The following is a 21,428-nucleotide window of genomic DNA, read 5'->3' on the forward strand; positions in this document are numbered from 1 at the left end:
AAAGCGCTAATTGGTAGAGTAGAGTGGACTTCCTGGAGCCTGATAGACATTGTTCTCTGACTCGGTGTTTTCTTACAACCCTGAAGGAACAAAGGCACTCTCTATAGGAAGCATCCTGGAAGATGTGGAAGAGCTGGAGGTGTCTACCAAGAGAGCTGACGGATCTCCTATTGCTAATAGTTTCAGGAGGCTAAATTAATAAATAGTATCTTTTACACTACTAATCTCAGGGTTTCAGTTCTGAGCAGCTGTGAGGAATAAGCTATTCAAGAAGAAACAGCGAAGGGTGATATCCATTTTATGATTCAGCAATCAGAAAGCAAGATCTGGTAGATAATGTACAAATCAGTTACGAATGTTTTATGATGAGCAAAAAGTAATCTGTTCTAAAAGGTGCACTGTTGATTTATCACATCTGCCACAATATTCCTATCTGTTTAATAGAATAGTGGATATTTCTCATAGTTCCTAGAAGCAACCCAAGAGAGTCATCACTGTTCGGCTGTTCAAGCCTTTCTGTCTTTACTGTTTCCATGTCTCCCAGATGTTCAGTATGTGTTTGCATAGTGGTGAGATTGATCTAAACAGTGTTTTGAGGTGACTAGAACTGTTGTGGGAAATGAGCTTTAGCAATTCATGTTGGTATGTAAGACAGCATAGGATGAAGTTATGGGCTCTGGAAAGCTAGTGGCTAGCAGCATGAATTTTAAGGCTAGGTTTCGGAGTGCCTTTTGACAAATGATTCCATTTTTTCTCTTTAATTTTTATGCCTGGGAAATGAGAACCATGACCTCATGAAGGTCTTAAGACATAAGTTAGTAGTTGTTAGATCATGTCAAAATTGCAGAGCACCTGATAAAAGCTAAATACTTTCGTTTATTGACCAGTGTAGTTGATTACATTTGGTGTTAGTACAGTGCTATTGGTCAGGGCAGGCTGCCGAGACAGTGGAAATAGAAGTTACTATTAAACTTATGCTGTGGGAGAATAATACATGAGATGTGGGAAGGCAGTTTCATTTGTGAAGTAAAAACCTGAGATCAGGAAAACCACTAACGCTCAAAACCATTTTATTCAGCAAAAGTGTAGTTTGATTTTGAGAAGAATATTTTTCTTCCATAAAAAGCTCTATTTGCTTGTTTTGGGTAAGTGTGCCCATGAAGTCAGCTACTGGCATTTGGATTTTTTTCTTTAAAAACAAAGCAAAACATAACAGCTTATATCTGTGAAGAGTATGCAAGGAATGACCTTCAACTTCTATGAAAACAATTTTCATGGAGGATTAACTAGCAGGGGTTGAAAGTGGGAGCACATTTGAAATGCTGTCTGGGCAGTGTAAAGAGATGTCATACCTCTAAAAAAAGGAGGAAGCTAAAAGTAATAGGGGCACTATTCCTGGGAAGTCCTTACTCTTTCCTTCAAAAGTAGTGAATTGTCCACAAGCAAGTCTTTGTGCTTGGCTATGGCACCTAAAAGAGTAATGAAACCAGCTAAACTGTTCTTTGTTTCAATAGGCAATTGTTGCTGCGGCTCGTTCAAAAGGAGAACATAAACAAAAAATCTTCTTAACTGTCTCCTTTGGGGGAATAAAAATCTTCGATGAAAAGACAGGGGTAAGTAAAATAACCGTGTGATGTAACAAAATTGAGTCTTTTCATGAACGTCTCTGTAGAAGTATTTCCTGACTGGACAGTAATTTCTCACCAGTGTAAGCACACATGAAGTATCTGAAAAACTTGATGAAGGGTTATCGTAGAATCATAGAATGGTTTGGCCTGGAAGGGACTTTGAAGGTCATTGAGATCCAACTCCCCTGTCATGGGTAGGGACACCTTCCTCTGGATCGGGTTGCTCAAAGCCTCATCCAACCTGGCCTTGAACACCTCCAGGGATGGGGCTTCCATGTCGTCATGTATCAGAGCAAGCCATTAGGTGACTGAGGTGTGAAGTGTAGCATGGGGATGTGGTTTATTGTGAAGCATTGTACTGGATACTTCTGCAGAACCACTTACTTGAGGACACAGGCGCTCTTTGCATGCATAAATTCTCACAGTTCTGAGTCCAGAATGTGGCAAAAAGGGATTTATTTTCCTTCTGCCAGATTAAAAAAATGCTTCTCGGATGTATCAGCCCACTCGTTTTAGCAGTCCGTGGTACAGACTGGTATCTCTGCTCATATAGGTTTTCTCATCCAGCCTGGGCCTCACTGCACCAGTCGTCTGGATGCTGTTTAAGAGTCCTCAGCAGTGCCAAGTGGCTTTTGCAAGTCTAATGACAAAGTATTGGGATTAGAAGCTGGGATTGTCTTGGATTGGGCCCCTTGTGTCATAGGAAACCAAGGGGAAGAAAACAAGCTGAAACAGGGAGCTGCAAACAACTCCAGGAGAGTGAAACTTTATTTCCTCACTGCTGCCTGAACTAGAAAAAGAAATGGAAGGGCTCTGGGAGGTTGGGAGCTCCTGGGAGTGGCACAGCCTTAGCTGGGATTGCCCTGAGCATGTCCCAGGGGAATTCTAAGAATTTCTGTCAGGTCCCTAATTGAATGCAGTTGTAGTCAACACAATGTAATATAGTCCTATAAATAGCAGTGATGGTCTTTGTTGAGGTACGCAGTAACTAAAACAATGAAAGCTTTTGTATCGTCAGTGGTAGAAGAAATAGATATTGTATCGAAATGGAGGTACAACATATTTTTGTTTGAGGTTGGTGTTTGAGGCTGCCAAACAGCAACTCGTCCAGTAGCATCTTGTTGACAAAGTTGCAGAATGCTCCCATGCCTTACACATTTTTTGCCAGTGCAATATCATGTTTGATTTTTTAAATTGCTCTGAAAGAAGAAACCTAAGCAAAATATTATACTACTTAGATATAAAGCAACAACACACAAACTGTTTTAATCCTAATTAAGAAGAATTGTACAGCAGTTTAAGCTCTGTGTTGAATTTTAAAAAGCTCTTGATTTAATCTTTTGAAAGATTAACTATTTAACATGATACCAAAAATAAAACCCTACTGATGATAGATGAAATTATCTTTGCCAGTTAATTTATATTATTAGAAAATCAATGTCATTGAGCTCACTGATACATAATACAAGTAGTTAGTAATGAAAAGCTCATTTGGAATGTGTTGTGTACAGCATATGTAAAGTATTCATACAAAAGCAGTGTTTAAGAGAACATTGCTGAAGTTTCAGCCTGTGCTCAGAAGACAGGAAATGTCGGGATTAGGGCTTCCAGTGCAGTTGTCTTTGGGTCCTCTAATAAATAGGCATTAGGATAGTACTGTGCAATGACACACCTCTTTTTGGCCACACAATACCAGCTTCATTCATTCTGCAGAACACTGTGTAATAGACTGAACAGTGTGGTAATACTTTGTTTACTTTTTCATCTGCAAATTGCACAGAGGTCACAGTTGCTTTCCTAAGACTTAAGTCTTTTCTTGGAAAAATAAGGAAGAAGAAAGAGAGAGGCTTGTCCTGTGGCACTTGTCTCAATGTTTTTCAAACATAGAATTTATTTTCATAAAATAAAGAAGGAAAAGGGGATGAATTTAGAAACAAAGGTGTGCTTTACCCAAATCTCCTTTCCTGCAGTCCTGTATGCTCTCCTATCTGCCACTAGTGAGGCAGGGACGTGAGGCCGAGTCTCCTTCATTCCATAACTTTGACACCATGTACTCCAAATCTGACATATTTATATCATCCTTATAGTTACCCTGTCACTCACTCACTGAGGCTTAGACTGAAACCCTTAAATCCGCCTTCCACGTGTCTGCCCCTGAGCTGCCAGAGTGATGGACAGGAATATTGAGTTGTCCTCTTGAAGTGAGTCTGTCACAGAAGGATATGGGGAGCTTTCAACATCAGTTTCTACCTGTTTTTTTAGAAAGCAGGAGAATCATGCTTTCCTTGTCAAGCCCTTGAAGCAGGAGTACATGGGTTCTTCTGCCCGTTCTTCACAGCAACTGTCCCATTGGCTTTTTCCCCTAACTTGAGTCTCAAAGTGTTCTGAAGTTTCTTCTTGTTGAGCCACTCTTCTCATAGGTCTCTCTCATCCAGACTGTCTCTGCTTTGCCAACCTAAAGTTGTCATCTCTTTCCCTTTTCTGCTGGTAGTCACATGCGATCTCAGCATCTAAGGTACACTGGGTAACATCAGCAACGAGTCATGGACTGACTCCCGACAGTGTCTCTGGGCTCTCTGAGTTTGCAGGAGCACTCCTGTGGTAAGGGGCTTTCCACAGGACAAGAGACACATGTATTGGGGTGATGCACTGTCTCATCCATATGGTTTTGGTTCATCCTGGTGTAATGTTAAGAGATGTCAGCTGTTGTAGTAATAAATGATACTGTTTATGTAGTCTCATGTCAATGTCTGTGTGGTAAAATCACCCCCAAATAAAGCTGCATTGCTGCTATAATATGGACCCTACTATAAGGCAAAATAAGGATCATGTAATTGGGTGATGCAGGACACCGATAATACCATTCTTGATTTAGAGACTACAAGGAAAGTACCACATGCTGACAAAACTGAACAGGTACAATTGATGAGGCTTTTGTAACGGGAAGGATGCAAAAAGAATTGCAAAAAGGTTGTGTTTTGCTCTCACAGATCTTCTGATATCCATATTAAACTTAAGAGTTCATAAACTTTGGAGACTGATGTTCACATTCATGCAACAGGTCAAAAAAAAATGTGCCCTTAGTAGGGAACAGCCTGGATAATCTCTCCTTTCTTTTCTTCTCCTTTAACAGCCCTCCCTGTCTCCCACAATGCTATCTCCCTTAGTTGTGTTTCTGTGATATTGGAATACCCAAAAGCATATTTTGGGCCACAGTGCTCCTTTATTCCTTATTTGAAAAAGGTTATTTACCTCTCTAGAGTGTCCTTCGTTAGTTTTGGTCCTTGGCTATTGCTATCATGTCTGCCACAACAGCAGTCTGATGTGATAGAAATTTTCTGGAAAGATGTAGGCTTCTGTATGTTTAGTATCTTGTAGGCTGCTATTGGATTTTAATTTATCACAATAAAAAATCAATTTGTAGCTCAAAACGAGGAAATTTTTTAAAATTGGCAGTGTCATAGCTGACTTCATACAGATGATTTAAGGGAATCGCTCCATAATTCATTACAGATGAAGGGTTGTATTTGGGTTACTACTGAAAATGATAAGTAAGGTTTTTTCTCCCTGTACTTTATAGCTCTCTTTAATATGTTCCAGACTTAATAGTCTTCAGAGAATATTGATTTTAATAAGGCTATTATTCCAACCATCAGGAATTCTGCCCTTTGAGTAAATTTATCCATGAAGGAGATTAGGTTGAAGGTGGAATATCATTTGGGAAGAATTTGTCTCACCAAGAAAAATACGGATTTGAGTTTGCGCTGTAGATGCAGTACAATTTAGTTCATCTTTGTCACTGAGGTAGAAATAACAACACTCCTCTCTTATAATGCCATGATTCTATTCCATGAATTAATCTAAATAGATCCCTTCATACCACTTCTCAAATTCTTGTCTATGTATTTAGAACATGATAGTAAGGGTCCTGCTTAGCAGAGTTCGCCCTGCAAGCCTGTAGTTTGCATGTACTGTTGCATAGAGTCACTCGTCTGCTGGAGGAGCCTGCTTGTGTAGGCAGAACACCACGAATTGTTCTGCTGATAAAGTCCCAACTGTCAAATGTAGGTGTATAGTCCAAAATTGTATTTAATTTGACTAGCAGGGTGTTCTCCGGTTGTATGCCGGAAGTTGTCATTACACATGAGCTTTGACCCTGTTTTTTCTTAGAAATGTACGTTTTTTGTCTGCTGTCATGTGCTGGCCATCTCCAGAATGCTTGCCAAATATATAGCTCACCTGAAAGAAAGACTTTTAAAATTATTATTACTAACAACATAAAAAATCTAGCACAATTATTACTAACCTCAGATTTTTTTTCTACCTAATGCCACTTGAAGGTTTTCTTGGCTGCCTATTATATGAAAATAATTTTTGACTACTTGTTCTGTCATACTCCCTCTGCACCCTGGTGACATCTCAAAACATAATCTTTCAAACACATTACAGAACAAGCTGAAATATGTCTTCATCAGTAGACTTTCATGAGACTACTTCTGTATTTTCAAAATCATGGTCAGTAGAAAGCAAAAATGCAAATAGTTGCATTAGCCTATTTAATATTCTCCTTTTCAGGGTGGAACTTGGTGGTTAATGTGTTCCTTGGAAAGCAACAAAACCCATAATTCTTAATATAGCAGTATATGGAAAATTTTTAAAGGACCATCATTGTTCATTATCTATTTATGAGTGTTATTTTGTTAATCACACGAATCAGGCTATCTCCCTGTGATAGCTTAGTAATGCTTCATTAGACATGCATGACTAATAGGATCTCCATTAAAGGCTGTAATTGTCTCATTGTTTATTTATGTAACAATAAATCTTTGTTTACTGTAGGTTACTTTCAAAAATGTATTTAAAAATAATAAGTTCTATAAAGTACGTGGGAAAACATTTTCTCTACGTTACTCTAATAAGGTATACTTATAAACTCACGTTTTGAAAAATCCTGTTGACTTTAACAGAAGACCCGGGTGCTGGAGAGAGAAAACAAAAAAAATTACTGTTTAGATTTAAGTAAGGAATTATTTCTGTTAAAGTAAAATTTTGTTTCAGCTCACGGATATGCAGATTTCCAGAATATACTGCAATTCATATCTACATGAGTTATTGTTATATATTAAGTATTTTTCTAGACTCTACAATTGTCCAAAAAGCATGATAGACCTGTATCAGTATCTCATTTATTTGTGAGGCGTACCCTAAGCAGATGGACTGTAACCTAGTTTATGAAATTGACAGTCATTTCACCTGTTTTTCTTATTTTGTCATATGCAGCATTCTGAGAGGGAGTTTGATTTGCATTCTCTATTATACACTTCGGAGGGATTGGCTAGTCTTTCAGGGATGTTGACCCCTATCTTTTCAAAATACAGGGCTCGGGTACAGCCTGTGGGATTGTAAAATTTCTGGGAATACCTTAAGTGTCTAATAGGGTTATGATAACACAGAGAAGCATTGCAGTGTTTTACTCATGTTTTATGAATTTAATCTGTAGGCATAAGTATGAAATCCAGTAAATATATATGTATACAGCTTGTTGACTGCCTAGCCTCATTCATGTTATCCATCTCTAACCTTTATTATTTTTGGAGAATAACGTGACTGTCATGCAGAGGAGGGTTTACCTGCCTGAGAAGGTGTTACTCAGTGAATAATACCTCCTCAGTCCGTAGAAGGTGCCCAGACCTTATCTGTAATGTTCTGTACAGAAAAAAAACTAATTTGCCTGTTCATGCTGACCACAGAACTAGTAGTCATTGTGCTTCTGCTCTAATTTTTAATGATGTCCAAATAACACCTGTAGCAGGCAGTTATAATCCTGCTGCCCTCAGACTATTCTGTTCTAGTGAGATAGTGTTATGGCTCTGATATGATCCAGCCACTGGTTTAGATGCCTACATCTTGCCCATCTTCCTGACCTTTTAAGGTCTTCTGACCTTATAATGAACTCTTTTTTCCCCAGATTGTTGCTAACGCTTCTAAAAAGCATTTTCCAGCTTGTTCTGAGACTTCATCAGATTTTTGCTGATAACCCCCGGATTTAGTGCTCTTCTCCATTTGAAGAGAATGATAGTGTTAATTATGCTGATAGATTGCTAACAGGACAGCTAAAGTTGGCTGAAAGAAAAATTTAGAAAGATTAAAAATCTCACTGTTGGCAGAAGATACCTCATTTAAAATGTACCAAAGGTACTTCTTGACTTTACTGGAAATCTGTTGGTTCTGGCAACTTTGACCAGAAATTGAGGTACGATTATGGATCTGAAGTTATTCCTTGAAGCACATGTGCTGAAGCAGATGAAATGTCAAACTGTCAAATCTCTATCACTGAGCGTCTCTGGATATTTAAAAATAGAAATAAAAGAAAGAATCTGCTCTCTGTTCACTCTGTAGTTAGCATGAGAGATGGTGTTATTAGTTCACTGAATTTTTGTGTTTGCCAGAACATGGTCTTGGCTAGGATGTTAATGGTCTCTGCCTGGGGCTTCTTCCAGAGGTGGGTTTTGATCCGTTCATTTCTCTGAGACTGATCTTCCCAGAGTTCCTGCTGGCCTCTTCATGATGATCTGAGGTACGGTACTTTGTTAGCATCATTCATTTATGAGCTACTTTTGAATAAAGTCCTTCCTCCTGGCCTCTCTGACTCTCATCTCTGGATTTTACCTCTGTGTTTCTAATTTATCTCTCCTACAGTTTTCATCTGGGATTTCCTGGGTGCTCTCTCCTTTATATCTTTTTCTTTTCCTGCTATACTTTTTATCGGAGTTATTAATTTGCAAATATAAATTTAATTATTGTGTCAAACCAAATGATGCCAGGCCCTGTTTCCTTCTGTTCAAGTCTTGACCTGTCTCACCAGCCCTCTCCTTACCTATTTAGCCAACAGTTCAAGCTTAACGTGTCTAAACAGGCCTTTTAATCCTGACTCCCAAAGGTCTTTCTCTGACCTCCATTTTTGGAGCGCTGAGGAAAGTATCAGCACCATCTATTGTTCAGCCTTGTAAATTTAGCAGCCTTTTTGACTGAACCTTGTTTTTGATTGTCACATCTAGGATAGCTCCAGCCAGATCTTTCAAACTATTCTCAACTTCTCTGAAATACAGCATTTATTGTCATACTTAGAGTTAAAATCCAGTCCTACCTCTCTTAATCTTGCATCTCAGTTGTTATCCTTTGCTTTGTCCTTGACAAATGTGACGTTTATTTTTGAAACCCATCGTGACTGCCAAGATTGCTGTCTCAGCTTATTCTTTTGATCATGTCACACTTCCCTTTGCTTTCCTACGCTGAATCTGCCTTCTCTATTTTATCAACTTATAGCCTAACTGTTTTCTTCCCAGGCTCTTCGTGGCTGTCTTTACTCTTCATCCTCTTTTAGAGAATCATTCCACAATACCAACTTTCATCATTCATTTATTCAGTTTTCAAATAAACAACTCCAAGCTTTTTCCCTATCCTGCCCATCATACTGTGCAGGAATTAATGCAGTGCCCCCCTATTTTTATTTCATATCCCTTTTTAAAACACTTCCATACTAGAGACTTGTTCAAATCAATGGTGCTTAGACTTCTGCTACGCTGTGATCGCAGCCTGTCATGCAGAGCTGTGCTGCCTCTTGCCATGTTGTCATTTGCCTGAGATGTGGACGGCTCATACAGCGGCTTGTAGATCCAGCCCATGACATTGTTCCTCTGGCTGTCTTGTCTTGTGACCTTGTCTGAGAGATGTTCCAAGGGCCATGTAGCCCTTAGCTTTCAGAGATTGACATTAAAGTGTAAAATCTCTGGGATTACCTTTTAATTCTTTTTTTTTTTTTTTAAATGAGAATTCTCTCTTTATAGGAGCTTTTTATAGGAAAATTTGGGTCTTGGGCCATGTGGAGGTCTTCTGTAGACTACAGTGGTCATACTGTACTATGGTGGTCAATACTATGTCATAATAATAAAGAGCATACTGGAAAACAGTAAAGTCAAATTCTGCATGGATGTTGGAAAACAGTGATATCTGTAGCCTTTCTGATGCGTTACAGGAATCGTATGCGTTGTCCGCAGCTTCTGCCTGTGAAAGAACCTTCTGGCCTATTGGGAGGCTTGCCCTGTTGCTTGGCAATTTCCTGTCTTTCTACTTGTAAATATGAATATTAAGACATGACATTTACTGTTCTGCATGCAATAAATATATCTAATTAGAATATGAAGAGTGGAGGAGTTAAAACCCCCACATATTACTCTAAAAAGGTATTTATAGTTTTCTGATACTTAAAGAGAAACAATAACACATTTCATAAATAACATTTGACAATTAGCAAAATGTAAATGTCAGAAGAACCTACTTCCATAATTGTACTCCTTACTGACTGTTGTAATTCATTTCTTATTGGCCTTCCAAACTGTGCCCTAGACAATTTGGATGGTTCTGAGTGCTCCACGGGGGTTTTTAATAGCCACAAGCTCATAGAGAAACATTTTTAGCTGCCCAGTTTGGTATGAAGATTGTAAAAGCGTTTTGTATTATGAAGGTTTTGTCACAGTGGGGAAAAAAAAAAAACTTTAAAGACAAAACTTGGATATGATTTTGCTCATTGTGAAGTTTGAGGATTTTGAGATCTAGAGCTTTGGTTTGAACCATACGTCTTTCCTCCTAACGCCTGGCATACAGAGAAAGGCTGAGATTTCTCTCCTTCCTTTCATCTGAAAATGCTGTGATCCAGAGCTGAATTCAGCCGTCTTGTAGTGAGTTTCTGGATGAACTGCCTCATGATATTTTTTACACTAATTAGCGTGAAGATAAACTAAAACTATTCCAGATGTTTTATTCAAACGAAAATAATTCATGGGAATTTGTTGTAGATGTATTTTTCAGTGTGAAAAGGGTAAAAATTTGATTGCTTTCAAAAAGGCAGAAAATTAGATTTTATGACTATAGCAATGGTCCCATTTGGCTGTTTATGGCCTCCTGTTGTTTAAGGAAGACTGTTGTTAAGCACCCCAGGGGGGATTTAAGAAAGGGAGGTACTGCTACTGCATTCTGTGTTATGGTATGGGAAATCTAACTGTATGCATATTCCCAATTGCTGTTTGGCCTCCACTGCATGTAGGGGCGGGTATTTGTCTATAGAGCTGCTGAAGTAATAATTACTATGTAAACACTTCTGATTTTGTCTAGTTTTAATGTTTGGTGTGCTTAAACAGAGTTTGAGGTGAATTTTCCTAAAATGTTGAAAATCAGCTTTTGGTTATAAAATTGTTTATTGTTAATGGATCCCTTTATATAGTGGAGCTGCACAGTATCCCTCTGGTGAGGTATTGTCCCACAGTAGAAATCCTGAAGTACAGAGTTATACTGGAGGGGTGGTTGCCTATAATCTCTACTCTTTTATGATTCAGATACATAAATTAGTATATGAAAGCCACATTGTAGTCCTGCTGACTCCAGCAGAGTTATATTCTTTTTCTCCAGGTGCAATTTTGCCTTATAGAAGAGCACCCAAAGTGCAGACTTCCTTGGGACAGGGGAGTTGCTTGCAAGTACTGATATTTTTAACCCAGGTTAATGTATTACACACTAGGAAAAAAAAGAATCAAGCCCATTTTCAGCACATGCGGAATTATTATGGCTGGATTTCAAATTGCTCAGGAAAGGATTTAGCAAAAGAAATGCTGACATAATAATAGCGCAGGCAGCTGAGATGCACTGAAACCTCCCTGGAGAGCAGTGGGGGACCTTCAGCAGCAGATGCCATGACAGAAAGTTACGTCCCACTTTGAAATCTGCTGTTCCTTCCTCTTGGAGGTGGTTTGGGGAGCATTATGCCCCAGGTGTGCTGGTGATTTTCCTTCCTATTCAGCGCATTTTATCTGGTAGGCTGCTCTGCAATTTTCTGTGTGTCCCGGTAATAGCAGTACTACTCATGATGCTTCTGAATTTCTGTGCTAATTCATAGGCTGGTTAACATCTCCTGTTGATGGGGTCAGATGCAAGGGAGACAGATGACCTTCACTGTCAATGTCGTGGGAGAGGGAAACTACAAGAAGGTTTACTTCTAAAGTTACCTGGAGTTTGTGAGATTATAGTAATAGATCTCTAGTCACAATAAAATCAGGGGATGGTGTTCTGCCCTCAGGAACACATTTGTGATTACAGGGAAGTCGGCAAAAGTTTTGTTCAATCTGATAGGCCAGGGGGACAAGTAAATACCTTTTTTTTTCTGCTTAGTTTATGTAATAGGTGGTCCCATGGAAGAAAAAGAGGAGGAAAGATGCTGGATCCCACTAGATGCTAATATTTATCAGCAGATACCAAACACAAATACCTGCTTTTACCCTTGTCTTTCAATTCAATAAGTAATAAATTTCAGATACTAATAGGTCTTTGCTTAATATATAAATTACTGCTCATAGATGTTGTCTTCGTAAATGAGACGATTGTACTCATAACCTTTCTGGTGTGTGCGCTGTATGTTCAGCCTGCAGGCAACCATGTCTTACAGAGCCTAAGGGCTGGAACATCTCCTGTTGTGCTACCCAGCACCTCGTGGAATTGTAGCAGTGCCTAACGTGTTCCTAAATTATAGCACTCCTGAAGAAAAAGCATCATTTAATGGATTCTAGCTTTCTGTTAATACTCTCTAATCCTTTGTGATTCCTGTCCTAAGTCTACATCGTTGTACTCCCAGTGAAACAAGAAGCAACATTCCTGCAGACTTTAAAGGGAGTGTTGTGGAATAGGTGAGGCAGAGCACTATTTAATTTGAGTGTCTTGACATTTAAAGCAAATGAGAAGTCTCAGTATCTGAAAATATCGCATCTAGCTCCCAGCCCCTGCTCTGCGTTGCTCTGAGGTGTTTTTTTTTTTCTTTGTAGGTAGTCAAACTATGGATCTGAATTCAATTTTTTTGATGTGTCCTTGCTTTTAAAAAGGCTGAGTTGGTTTGTAGAAGGTTTTATAGCCTTATGGGATCTTTAATTAGCCAAATGCGCTCCTGTGGATGATACAGGAATTTGGAAGTGTTTTAAAGTGTAAAACACATGAGAGTGTAACCTATACATTCATAAGGCTTAGTGCTGAGACTGAAGTAATGAGGAAAATCAATTTTGATTAGGAGAAGTAGAAGCCATGCTGTGCACAGAAGTTGTAAAGGGTGGGGAAGAGCTAAAGGAATAAGTAGTAGAAAACAAGCCAGCATACATGCATCAAAACTATGAAAAGCTCTGCTGAGTGCCTTGAAGTGAAAAAGTGAGGGCAACACTACCTGACAGCTTTTGTGAAAGGCAGAGCCTGTGTGACACCCACTACTGGGACAGAAAAGCAAGGCAGGGAGAAAAACCAGGGTGGTTGAACCATGCTCTCTGCTGGGCCGCGTCTGCATGCAGGCTGTTTAATCAAAGTTTGCTTTTGGAGATTTCAATTAGCAGAAGGCTAAACTCAAACATTTGGCCTGCTTTACATGAACATGAGCATAGAAGCACGTCTGGGCATTAAAATGTGCAAATTAGAGCTTTAGGGCTCCCTTTCGGAGGGTGCCAGGGCAGGACTTACAAATGCTCTCTCTTGCCTGATTGTAATGTAGAACTGTCGCCACACAATGTGCCAAGGACCTACTGAGTGTGACTGCAGGAATTCCTACCTCGGGATAATGTGGTGGGGGTGGGTGGGGGTGAACCAAATTAAGACAAAGATTACTGCAAATTCTTTGTTCTTTTTGGAGTCTCTTTGAGGTTTGCCTTTTACATTCTATTTTATTCTTATCTTAGTGTGCAAGAACTGCGTGCACTTGTGCTGCTATAGATGCTTTATATCCTAGGTTAAGTGTCTGTTGTGGGACCTGAGCAAACGAAGGCATGGCACGTTTATAGGATTATCTGAAGTTTGTTTATACATGCTGCTGTAGCTCAAAATAAATAAAAACAAAATGGCATGAAGTACCAGTGTGGTATTTATGATCAGGATAGGTAGTTAATGATACTGGTTCTAAATCGTAAAGCTCATTGCTGTTGCTGTGGAGCCATCTTTTGCTAACCTGCAGATACACAGAGTCCATCAAAAGCCTTCAGACAGCTTCAACACAGATGTTGTAATGCTTTGTGATTGTACACCTCCAGTTACGGAACAGTCTCAAATCGTACAGTATTGATAGAGCTTGTTCCTTAGCCTTTTCAAAAAGTCTGCCATAGTCTCACAAGCCAGTTCTGCATTGGGAAGAATATCCAGCAGCTCAGACATGTCTGCCAGGAACCAGGACAATTTCTCATGATAATGAAGTTTGGCAAAAGTAGTAGTAGTAGAGAAGAGTGATTCCAGGATGAAAAACTTAAGTGTTTGTGGTATGAAAAGGTAAAATAAAGTGTTTATCAGAAACAAACTGATGTTTGTGGTAGGAGACATTTCAGGATATCTCCTTTAGCTGGTACTATATATGTTGGCCACTAGAAACTTAAGCCATTAAAGGTGAAGAGTTGGGTTGAGTGCCACTTGAGACCAATCTATCATTGTGGAACACAGCATTTCTTGTTTGCAAGCTTTGGTTTATTTCTGATTAGGAAATCACTTCTGTATTTAAAAGATATAAAACATTGATGTGTGAACTTCTCAACTTTTTTGCCTTCGTTTTCAGTTGCATTATGAACAAGACATTGGTTATACAAAATTTGTGAAATCATAGAGTCCTTTTCTATTCTTATTCTCTGTATATGTGCTTTCTGCCCCTGTTAAAGTCTTAAGTCGATATGAGTATCTGGGAGACAGATAGATAAACATAAAACAAATACATTTTGTAATTTTGCCTCTTTTCCAGAGAATTTTGTAACATTATGGAAGCAGATTTATGAATTAAGAAAGTTGCTGTTGGATTACTATCCAGTGCAAATTAAATTTTAGTATTACCATTGTGAGCGGGACTTTTGTGATCTTTATAAGGTCTGCTTTATAGGTTTTGCATGACAAATGAAGAGAATCAGAGGCTGGTTATCACTGATGAGCTTTTCAAATCACAGATTACAAGAAGATGGTGGGTCATAATGCCTGCTGAATCTGAAGCAGTTAAGATCTGAGGCAGTTAAACCCCCCAAAATTAACTCCAAAGCTCCTAGGAGTTGTATGAAGGAGTTTCTGATGCTGCTCATGTAAAAAGCCTTTCAGGAGATGAGAAATGTTGGTGTAAAGGAATAAAAGAACCTTGTGAAAGAAAAGGCTTCTTGAAAGACACTCATAGGCTATAAAGATGAACACAATAAAAATATGGAGCGGTTCAGTGATACTGTAATGAATTGACTGTTTCATTACTGAATATTATGCTCCCTCAAATTTAAGGTTTAATCAATAAGAGTCTTAGAAACTTCAGAGTGTATTAGGAAATAATACAAAATATGTTCACCTCGTTACAGGCGGTACGCTTAGGCTGTATGCAGGCTTTGGTATGAGGGCAAAGGGCAATATTGGCCTAATTGTGGCTATTCTGATCTACTGACCATTTTGGAGAAGGTGATGAGGTGAGAGCTAAGGGAGAATATGCTCAGACAGATGCGTTACAGCCCTGGAAACCCAGCAGTGGCCACTGAGCAGCTGCCATCCCAAAGAATAAAGTAATATCCTTATAAGCAAGTATTGTTACTTGTGTACCACATTGAAATAGTGAAATGGCAAGACAAGATGATTATAGAACCGTGGACTGGTTTGGGTTGGAAGAGACCTTAAAGATTATCGCGTTCCAACTGCCCTGCCATGGGCCAGGACACCTCCCGTTGGATCAGCTCGCTGAAAGCCTCATCCAACCTCATGTATTATAGTCTACAGGTGGTCTCATACAGTTGAAATATAAGTTTATATTGCATTACTGAGATGATTATGGCCTAGTGAGGCCATTGAACTTGGTATGAAGGGTCAGAGTTGCTGCTTTTTGGTATTCTCATACAAATCCTTTGTTTTAACCATCCTGATAAAACAATGACCGTGTCTGATGCAGAAACAATAAGAAAGTAGTACAAGACTCACGAGAGATCCAGCATCGTGGCTTTAGTGTAGCACATTTGTTTTTCCAAAGCTCTGTGAAAATTATTCCTTGCCCCTTAGAGTTTTCTTTGTCCTGTAACTATATTTGCAAGTACATATTTAAAATATAACTCTGGATTAATAATACTTAAATAAGGGGTTTAGATTTAGCTAGCTAGTTTCACTCCTGTTATGATAAGAAATGGAAAACCTTTTGAAGTGAAGATACAAAATTGGCCACAGGTGCATTCCAGTTTTGTTTTGTTCCTTTCACGAGTTCATATATCTAATAAATGGATCTCCTGCATGAGCAACTTAGCATTTACTTTCTAAGACAATGAACAATAACTAAATTCATATCTGGTCTTCGTCAGGCATTATTACAAATTATGAGAGCCAGACAGAAGTTTATTACCTTAGTTGTGGTTTTTTTTCACAAATTAGGTTCTTGGAACATCCAGCTCGCTCAGTATTGTAGAGCCATTCATCACAATTAAACTGCTGCACTGGCAAAGTTAAGTCGCGCCAACTTAATTGACTCCTGGTGTATGCCAGGGGTCTCAAGTACGGACGACTGCAGGCCAGTTGAGAGCACCACTGCATGTGCAGATTGCGGGAAGCACAAACAGGAACACTCACATTTGCTTTCTAAAGAACTTGCTGCTCTTGCTCCCCAGGTAAGATACAGACAATAGCAGAATACGTTTTTCATCAAGCAAAGGATGTGGTAAGGATTATTTCAGATTTTAGTTGAGGCTGAAGTACCCTTTTAAGCCATCTTCCTGAATCCAACCAAGCAGGCACCTACCTGGGGTACTTTCACCAAGTGCTTGCCTTTATGTAGGATGAATTGGAGTGTACAAATTTAGCTTAGTCTAAGCTCCTGAAGACATGCTTATCCTCACACATACGATCATGCTCACTGACCTCCATCCTTCCTGACTCAGCTGCATGTTGCCATGTAAGCTTGGAAAGTCACATAATCGGGGTTTTCACTTCAGTCTTCTCAGTTGCAGGAAAAGAAAGGCTCTTAATAGTTTATTGTTATTATTGTTATTATTGTTATTACAAGGAAATTAAATTTACACATCTTTTGGGTGTTTTGCTGTGTGTCACAGCTAGACTGCTGACCCTCTGGGCAAGTCTGTGATAACTGGGACTAAATCTATCTTGATTCTTTTCTTTATCAGCAGCATATTTTGTGCCCCTTTATGATACATAGACCAAGCTTTGATCTGCATGTAATCTGAAAGTGTGCTTTTTTTGTGCCAACTACTTTTATTGCAAAGCTTGTGCACTGAAACACCTTTTAGAAGTTGGCACTTGGAAGAGTCTTTCTTTGGGTTATTGTCTGCAAAATCTGTCTGTGGAAGAAGCTCAGGGATTAGATGGATTTCTTCTCATTCTGAAGACATGCTTAAAGGCTGCCATCTGTGAAGTCCCTTCAGGCTTGGAGGACATCCTAGAGGTTACATTTTCCTTTTCTGCTCCATTCTTGGATTTTTTTTGCAAATGGGAAGTCCATGACCTGTTGCACAGCCTAAACTGCGTGGGTGGCTTCAGGTCAAAAGGATTCAGGACCATTCATTTCAGCTGTGTAGTATATAGCACGTTCAGTCTCCCTCAGCAAAAGAGTTCAGTTCTCACTCCATGGTAGTATGTTCGGATAGTCTTGGCCAGTGTCTGGAAATACCTCCCAATTCTGCAATCTCCATAACTGCAAGGTTTCTAGAGGGTTTTGCTTTTCAGGTATTTATATGTGGCATTTAACTTTTGAAAGCTGAATCAAAATGGTACTTTCTTCCAAGACTTGGGTGTTCTAGTAGGAATTTGGTATTTTGATAACTTGCTAAGTTTAAACTGTACTGCTGTCTTTCCAGACTATTAGTAAGTGTTTATATAACAGATCTTCTGGTCTATCAATTGTTTATACACGGCATCGTCTACCATATTGCCTCTACCATACTGTGATCTGCCATATATTATTTATTCTGCTGTCCTCTCCCCATGGACATGCAACTGAAGTACTCATCATGGTAGGAAAGGATTGTCAGATTTGAAATATGATGTTTTCTCTCTTGCCCTTTGTTTAGACACATAATTTGTAAAGTTGTGTCTTTTTTGTGCACTATTTTTCCTCTTTTTCTCAAACATCCCCTTTTGTATTATATAGCTTAGGTAAACCCCTCCATTCTTGCCTTTCTGACATACCGGAGCAGAATCCAAAGAATTTTTTGTGTTCATCTTTGGAACATGGGCCAAAATAATAGAAAAGAACAACAATTATTAAAAGCATCTGCCTAGTGGGGACAGAGGAAACTGCAGCAATAACACCATGATTTGTAGCTGCCTGTTGCTAATTGAGAAATCAGCAGCAGTGATAAATTCACGAGGTGTTTCGCGAAGCCTTATCAGGTTGGATTTAGCTTAGAGAAGAGGAGGCTGAGGGGAAAACCTTATCACTGTCTACAACTACCCGAAAGGAGGTTGTAGAGGGGTGGTTGTTGGTCTCTTCTCCCAAGTGATAGGTGATACGATAAGAGGGAATGGCCTCATGTTGTGCCAGAGGAGGTTCAGATTGGACGTTAGGAAAAATTTCTTCACTGAAAGGGTTATCAGGCACTGGCACTGGCTGCCCAGAGAGGTAATTGAGTCCCCATCCCTGGAGGTGTTTAAAAGATGTTTAAAAGTGCTTAGGGGTATGATTTAGTAGTTGGCATGTACAGTTGGACTTGATCGTCTCAAAAGTCTTTTCCAACCTAGTGATTCTATGATTCTAGCTACCTCTGACAGCAATCTGCATGTTCTGACTCTTTGTTCATGCTTTATCAACACCCACAATGCCACTAAAATGTTTTTATGCTGAGCCAAGTGCTCAGGAAGTACAAGGGAAGCAGGGAAAGGCTGTAGGTGAGCACACTGATGGCAGCGGAGGAGCTCTGTCACCACCCCTGCTCTCAGTCACCCTGTGCTTTTTCCAGCAATAATACACAGGGAGTTTGGAGTCATTAGTAACTGTTGCTCTGAAACACAACAAGCTGCCTCCTCTTCTCTATTTCAGATTAAGCTAAAAATTGCAGCAGTGGTTAGAGAAAAGCTTGTTGCGTTTCCCCCATCTGTTTGTTCCCTGTGTGTCTCGGTGGGCTGATGCCTTCCCATCCCATCTGCCACCCAGAAACTGAGTTCCAGAAAACAACAGGAAAGTTTATTGTGTAAATTCAATTTACAGGTTCATTTTCCATTTCACTTGAGATTGTTGACTTTTTCCTCAAATTGTCTGTACACAGTCCTAAGGGGACTCTATATTTGTCTCTAAGGGGAAAGGAAGGTTCACAACTGCTTAACAGCTATCCATGTGCCTTTAATGGAGATGAGGGACAACTCCATGCCAGCAAAGGCTTTTTGGGGATATGGGCGAGAGTTTTTTTAGTTGTCTACATACAGGCAACTGCTCTCCATCCTTGCTTGAAAGTTATAAAACTAGACAGGTCTAGGATTTGAATCTGTAACTCCAGAGAATTTAGGGGTTTCATATCTGCTCCTTAGGAGTGTGTTTTTACTTTGGGGTGTTTATGATGGGGATGAGCAGCTCCAAACCACCTCTGCTAACTACGTTTTAACAAAACAGCAGAGAAGCATTGCGGCACAAAGATAGGCAATTAGAGACATGCTTGTGACCTGTTGTTGTTCCCAAGATCCCTGCAAATCTCAGCTGAACCAAGCAGGAATTGTAAGAAAATGACCATGAAGAACATTTGACAAAGTGCTGTAATATGTGTGTCTTGAGCACTGTTGAGGAGCGCAATGGCCTCCTAGGTATAATGGAGGAGCTGGCTGCACATTTGTACCACTGCAGCATTTCTTGCAGCAGTGAGATAAAATTCATCTCAGAACCACTCACCTGTTTTACAATTCGTTGTTTTCTCTTAATGTGTTGCTGTAAATAATGGTCATTGTACTATTGCACGCTGGCTTGCGAAGCTTGTTGTTAAGGCATTGCTGTAATTTTCCACATTAGGATCAGTTTCTGTAATTTGTTTGGTGGTTTTCCTAAACATGTAGGGCCTGATTTCCTAATGTGAAGCGGAGAAATCAGAACATCATTTGGAGTTTGGGGTAGTTGCAGATAAGCAGCATGACTTAATGGAATATACATAGTTACTTTATTATTAATATAGTTCTATAGAACTATAGTTATTCTATTATGAATCCGTTAAGGATTTTGCAGTTTGGTGAGTAGCTTTGATGTTTTGGGAGCATTATGTGATCTGCAAAATGTATTATTGCTTATTCAAATGTAATAGAAGTGCGTATATAGCAATAGAAATACAAGGATGCTCGGGCATGTGTGTCACCCACGACCTAGTATTGATTGCATGGAAATTCTAACAGCGGAGCTCTCAGTTGCTACCACCTATCTGAAAACAGGCTCACTGTTTACTTATTCAAGGTGAACTGCTGTGCAACTTAAATCTATGTGAAACTTGTCTTTATGGATATAATATTGTATGGTACATGCTTCCTGTTTTCAATGGGGCTGCTTTTATAGAAGGCTTTGGAGCTTGCAGGATATTTTTTGTTGTGGCTCTTAACACTGTGCCCCAGGCTCCACTAAATAGACAACCTCATTAAAAGAGAAATAGCGATAGTAAAGCAGTGACTTTCTCTTGCCATCTAACTCACATATTTGACATGATTGCTGGACCCTCCAAGTACTTAATTGATTGACTTAATTGATTTAGTGGCACTGGAGGCTACAGCATGGAAATAAAGGGGCAAGATGAGGATAAGGGGTGAAAAAATTTATGATAGGTGCCAAGCGGCCTGAGGGAAATTAGAAATGCTACACATCTCAGAGGCAGCTAAATCAATTCAGTGTGATGTACAGGGAGCAACCTGGGGGAAGAGGAGAAGCAGGGGATAGAATGGAGAAAAGGAGAGAAAATAATGGCTAGTGGGAGAGACCAGAGATCACCTCAAGGGGAAGAAAGACTACTGCAGCCTTGGTAGAAGTGGGTATTTTGGATGACTTTATGTTTAACACCAGGGAAAAACTTCATGGTGTATGAATAAAATATAATAATGATGTCGTGTTTAGCCTGTAAAAGACTCATGCATCTCAAGATTGGCTTACTTACCCAGTCTGAGACTTTGTCTTTGTTTCTATTTAAAGTCCTCAACTTTTGCAACAGTAACTAAAGTCACAGGGGACCTGAAATAAATTGGAGACTATGTACACTGGATTTTTTTTTTTAACAACCGAAGCTTAAATCTTAAATTACTTTCTAATCTGTGCAATATTTAATTGACTGTATTGAACCATAATATAAATTGTCTTCTCTGTGATTTGTTCTGTCATACTGCAGCCCTCCAAAACAATTTGATACTTCAGTTATGAATTAGTAAATGGCTCGTAGCAAAGATATAGTAAAAGCATCAAATAGTGTCTGACGGAATCCATCAACACGGAGGTGTCATAAACATCCCTGAGTTATGAAATAATTCTTTTATGTGCTTCTGACCCACTAGAGGCAGGATTAAGTGATGATAAAACCTGGACGATATTAAAAAGAGGCTGGGGAGAAAGAGGGGCACCTTTCTATGGTCCGATCAGCTTGTGAATATTCGCTGTTGAGCACAGACAGTTCTGTTGTAAGCAATTTTGTGTGGCTTTTCTTTCATTTCCTTTCAGGACTGTTCATGTCAAGTACTGAGCAGGTGGCTACCTGAAAGCTACAAATGAGGGATAAAGATGCTATTTCTATTGGTTGGTCTTATTTTACGGGACAGATTAATGTGTCTGAATGC

General features: G+C 39.4%; 1 protein-coding gene across 7 annotated transcripts in view; it reads left to right on the top strand.

Annotated features, from left to right (window-relative positions):
* DAB1 (DAB adaptor protein 1) overlaps window positions 1-21,428 on the top strand; it is a 449,364-nt gene that overhangs the window by 383,249 nt on the left and 44,687 nt on the right. For all 7 annotated transcript variants that reach the window (XM_009569159.2, XM_009569158.2, XM_054073181.1 and 4 more), the window contains one exon: window positions 1,515-1,613. In XM_009569159.2, coding sequence (XP_009567454.1) covers window positions 1,515-1,613 — 99 coding nt within the window. The remainder of the gene's footprint in view (window positions 1-1,514; window positions 1,614-21,428) is intronic.

The sequence above is a fragment of the Cuculus canorus genome, chromosome 8 (assembly GCF_017976375.1).
Source record: "Cuculus canorus isolate bCucCan1 chromosome 8, bCucCan1.pri, whole genome shotgun sequence".
Taxonomy (NCBI): Eukaryota; Metazoa; Chordata; class Aves; order Cuculiformes; family Cuculidae; genus Cuculus; species Cuculus canorus.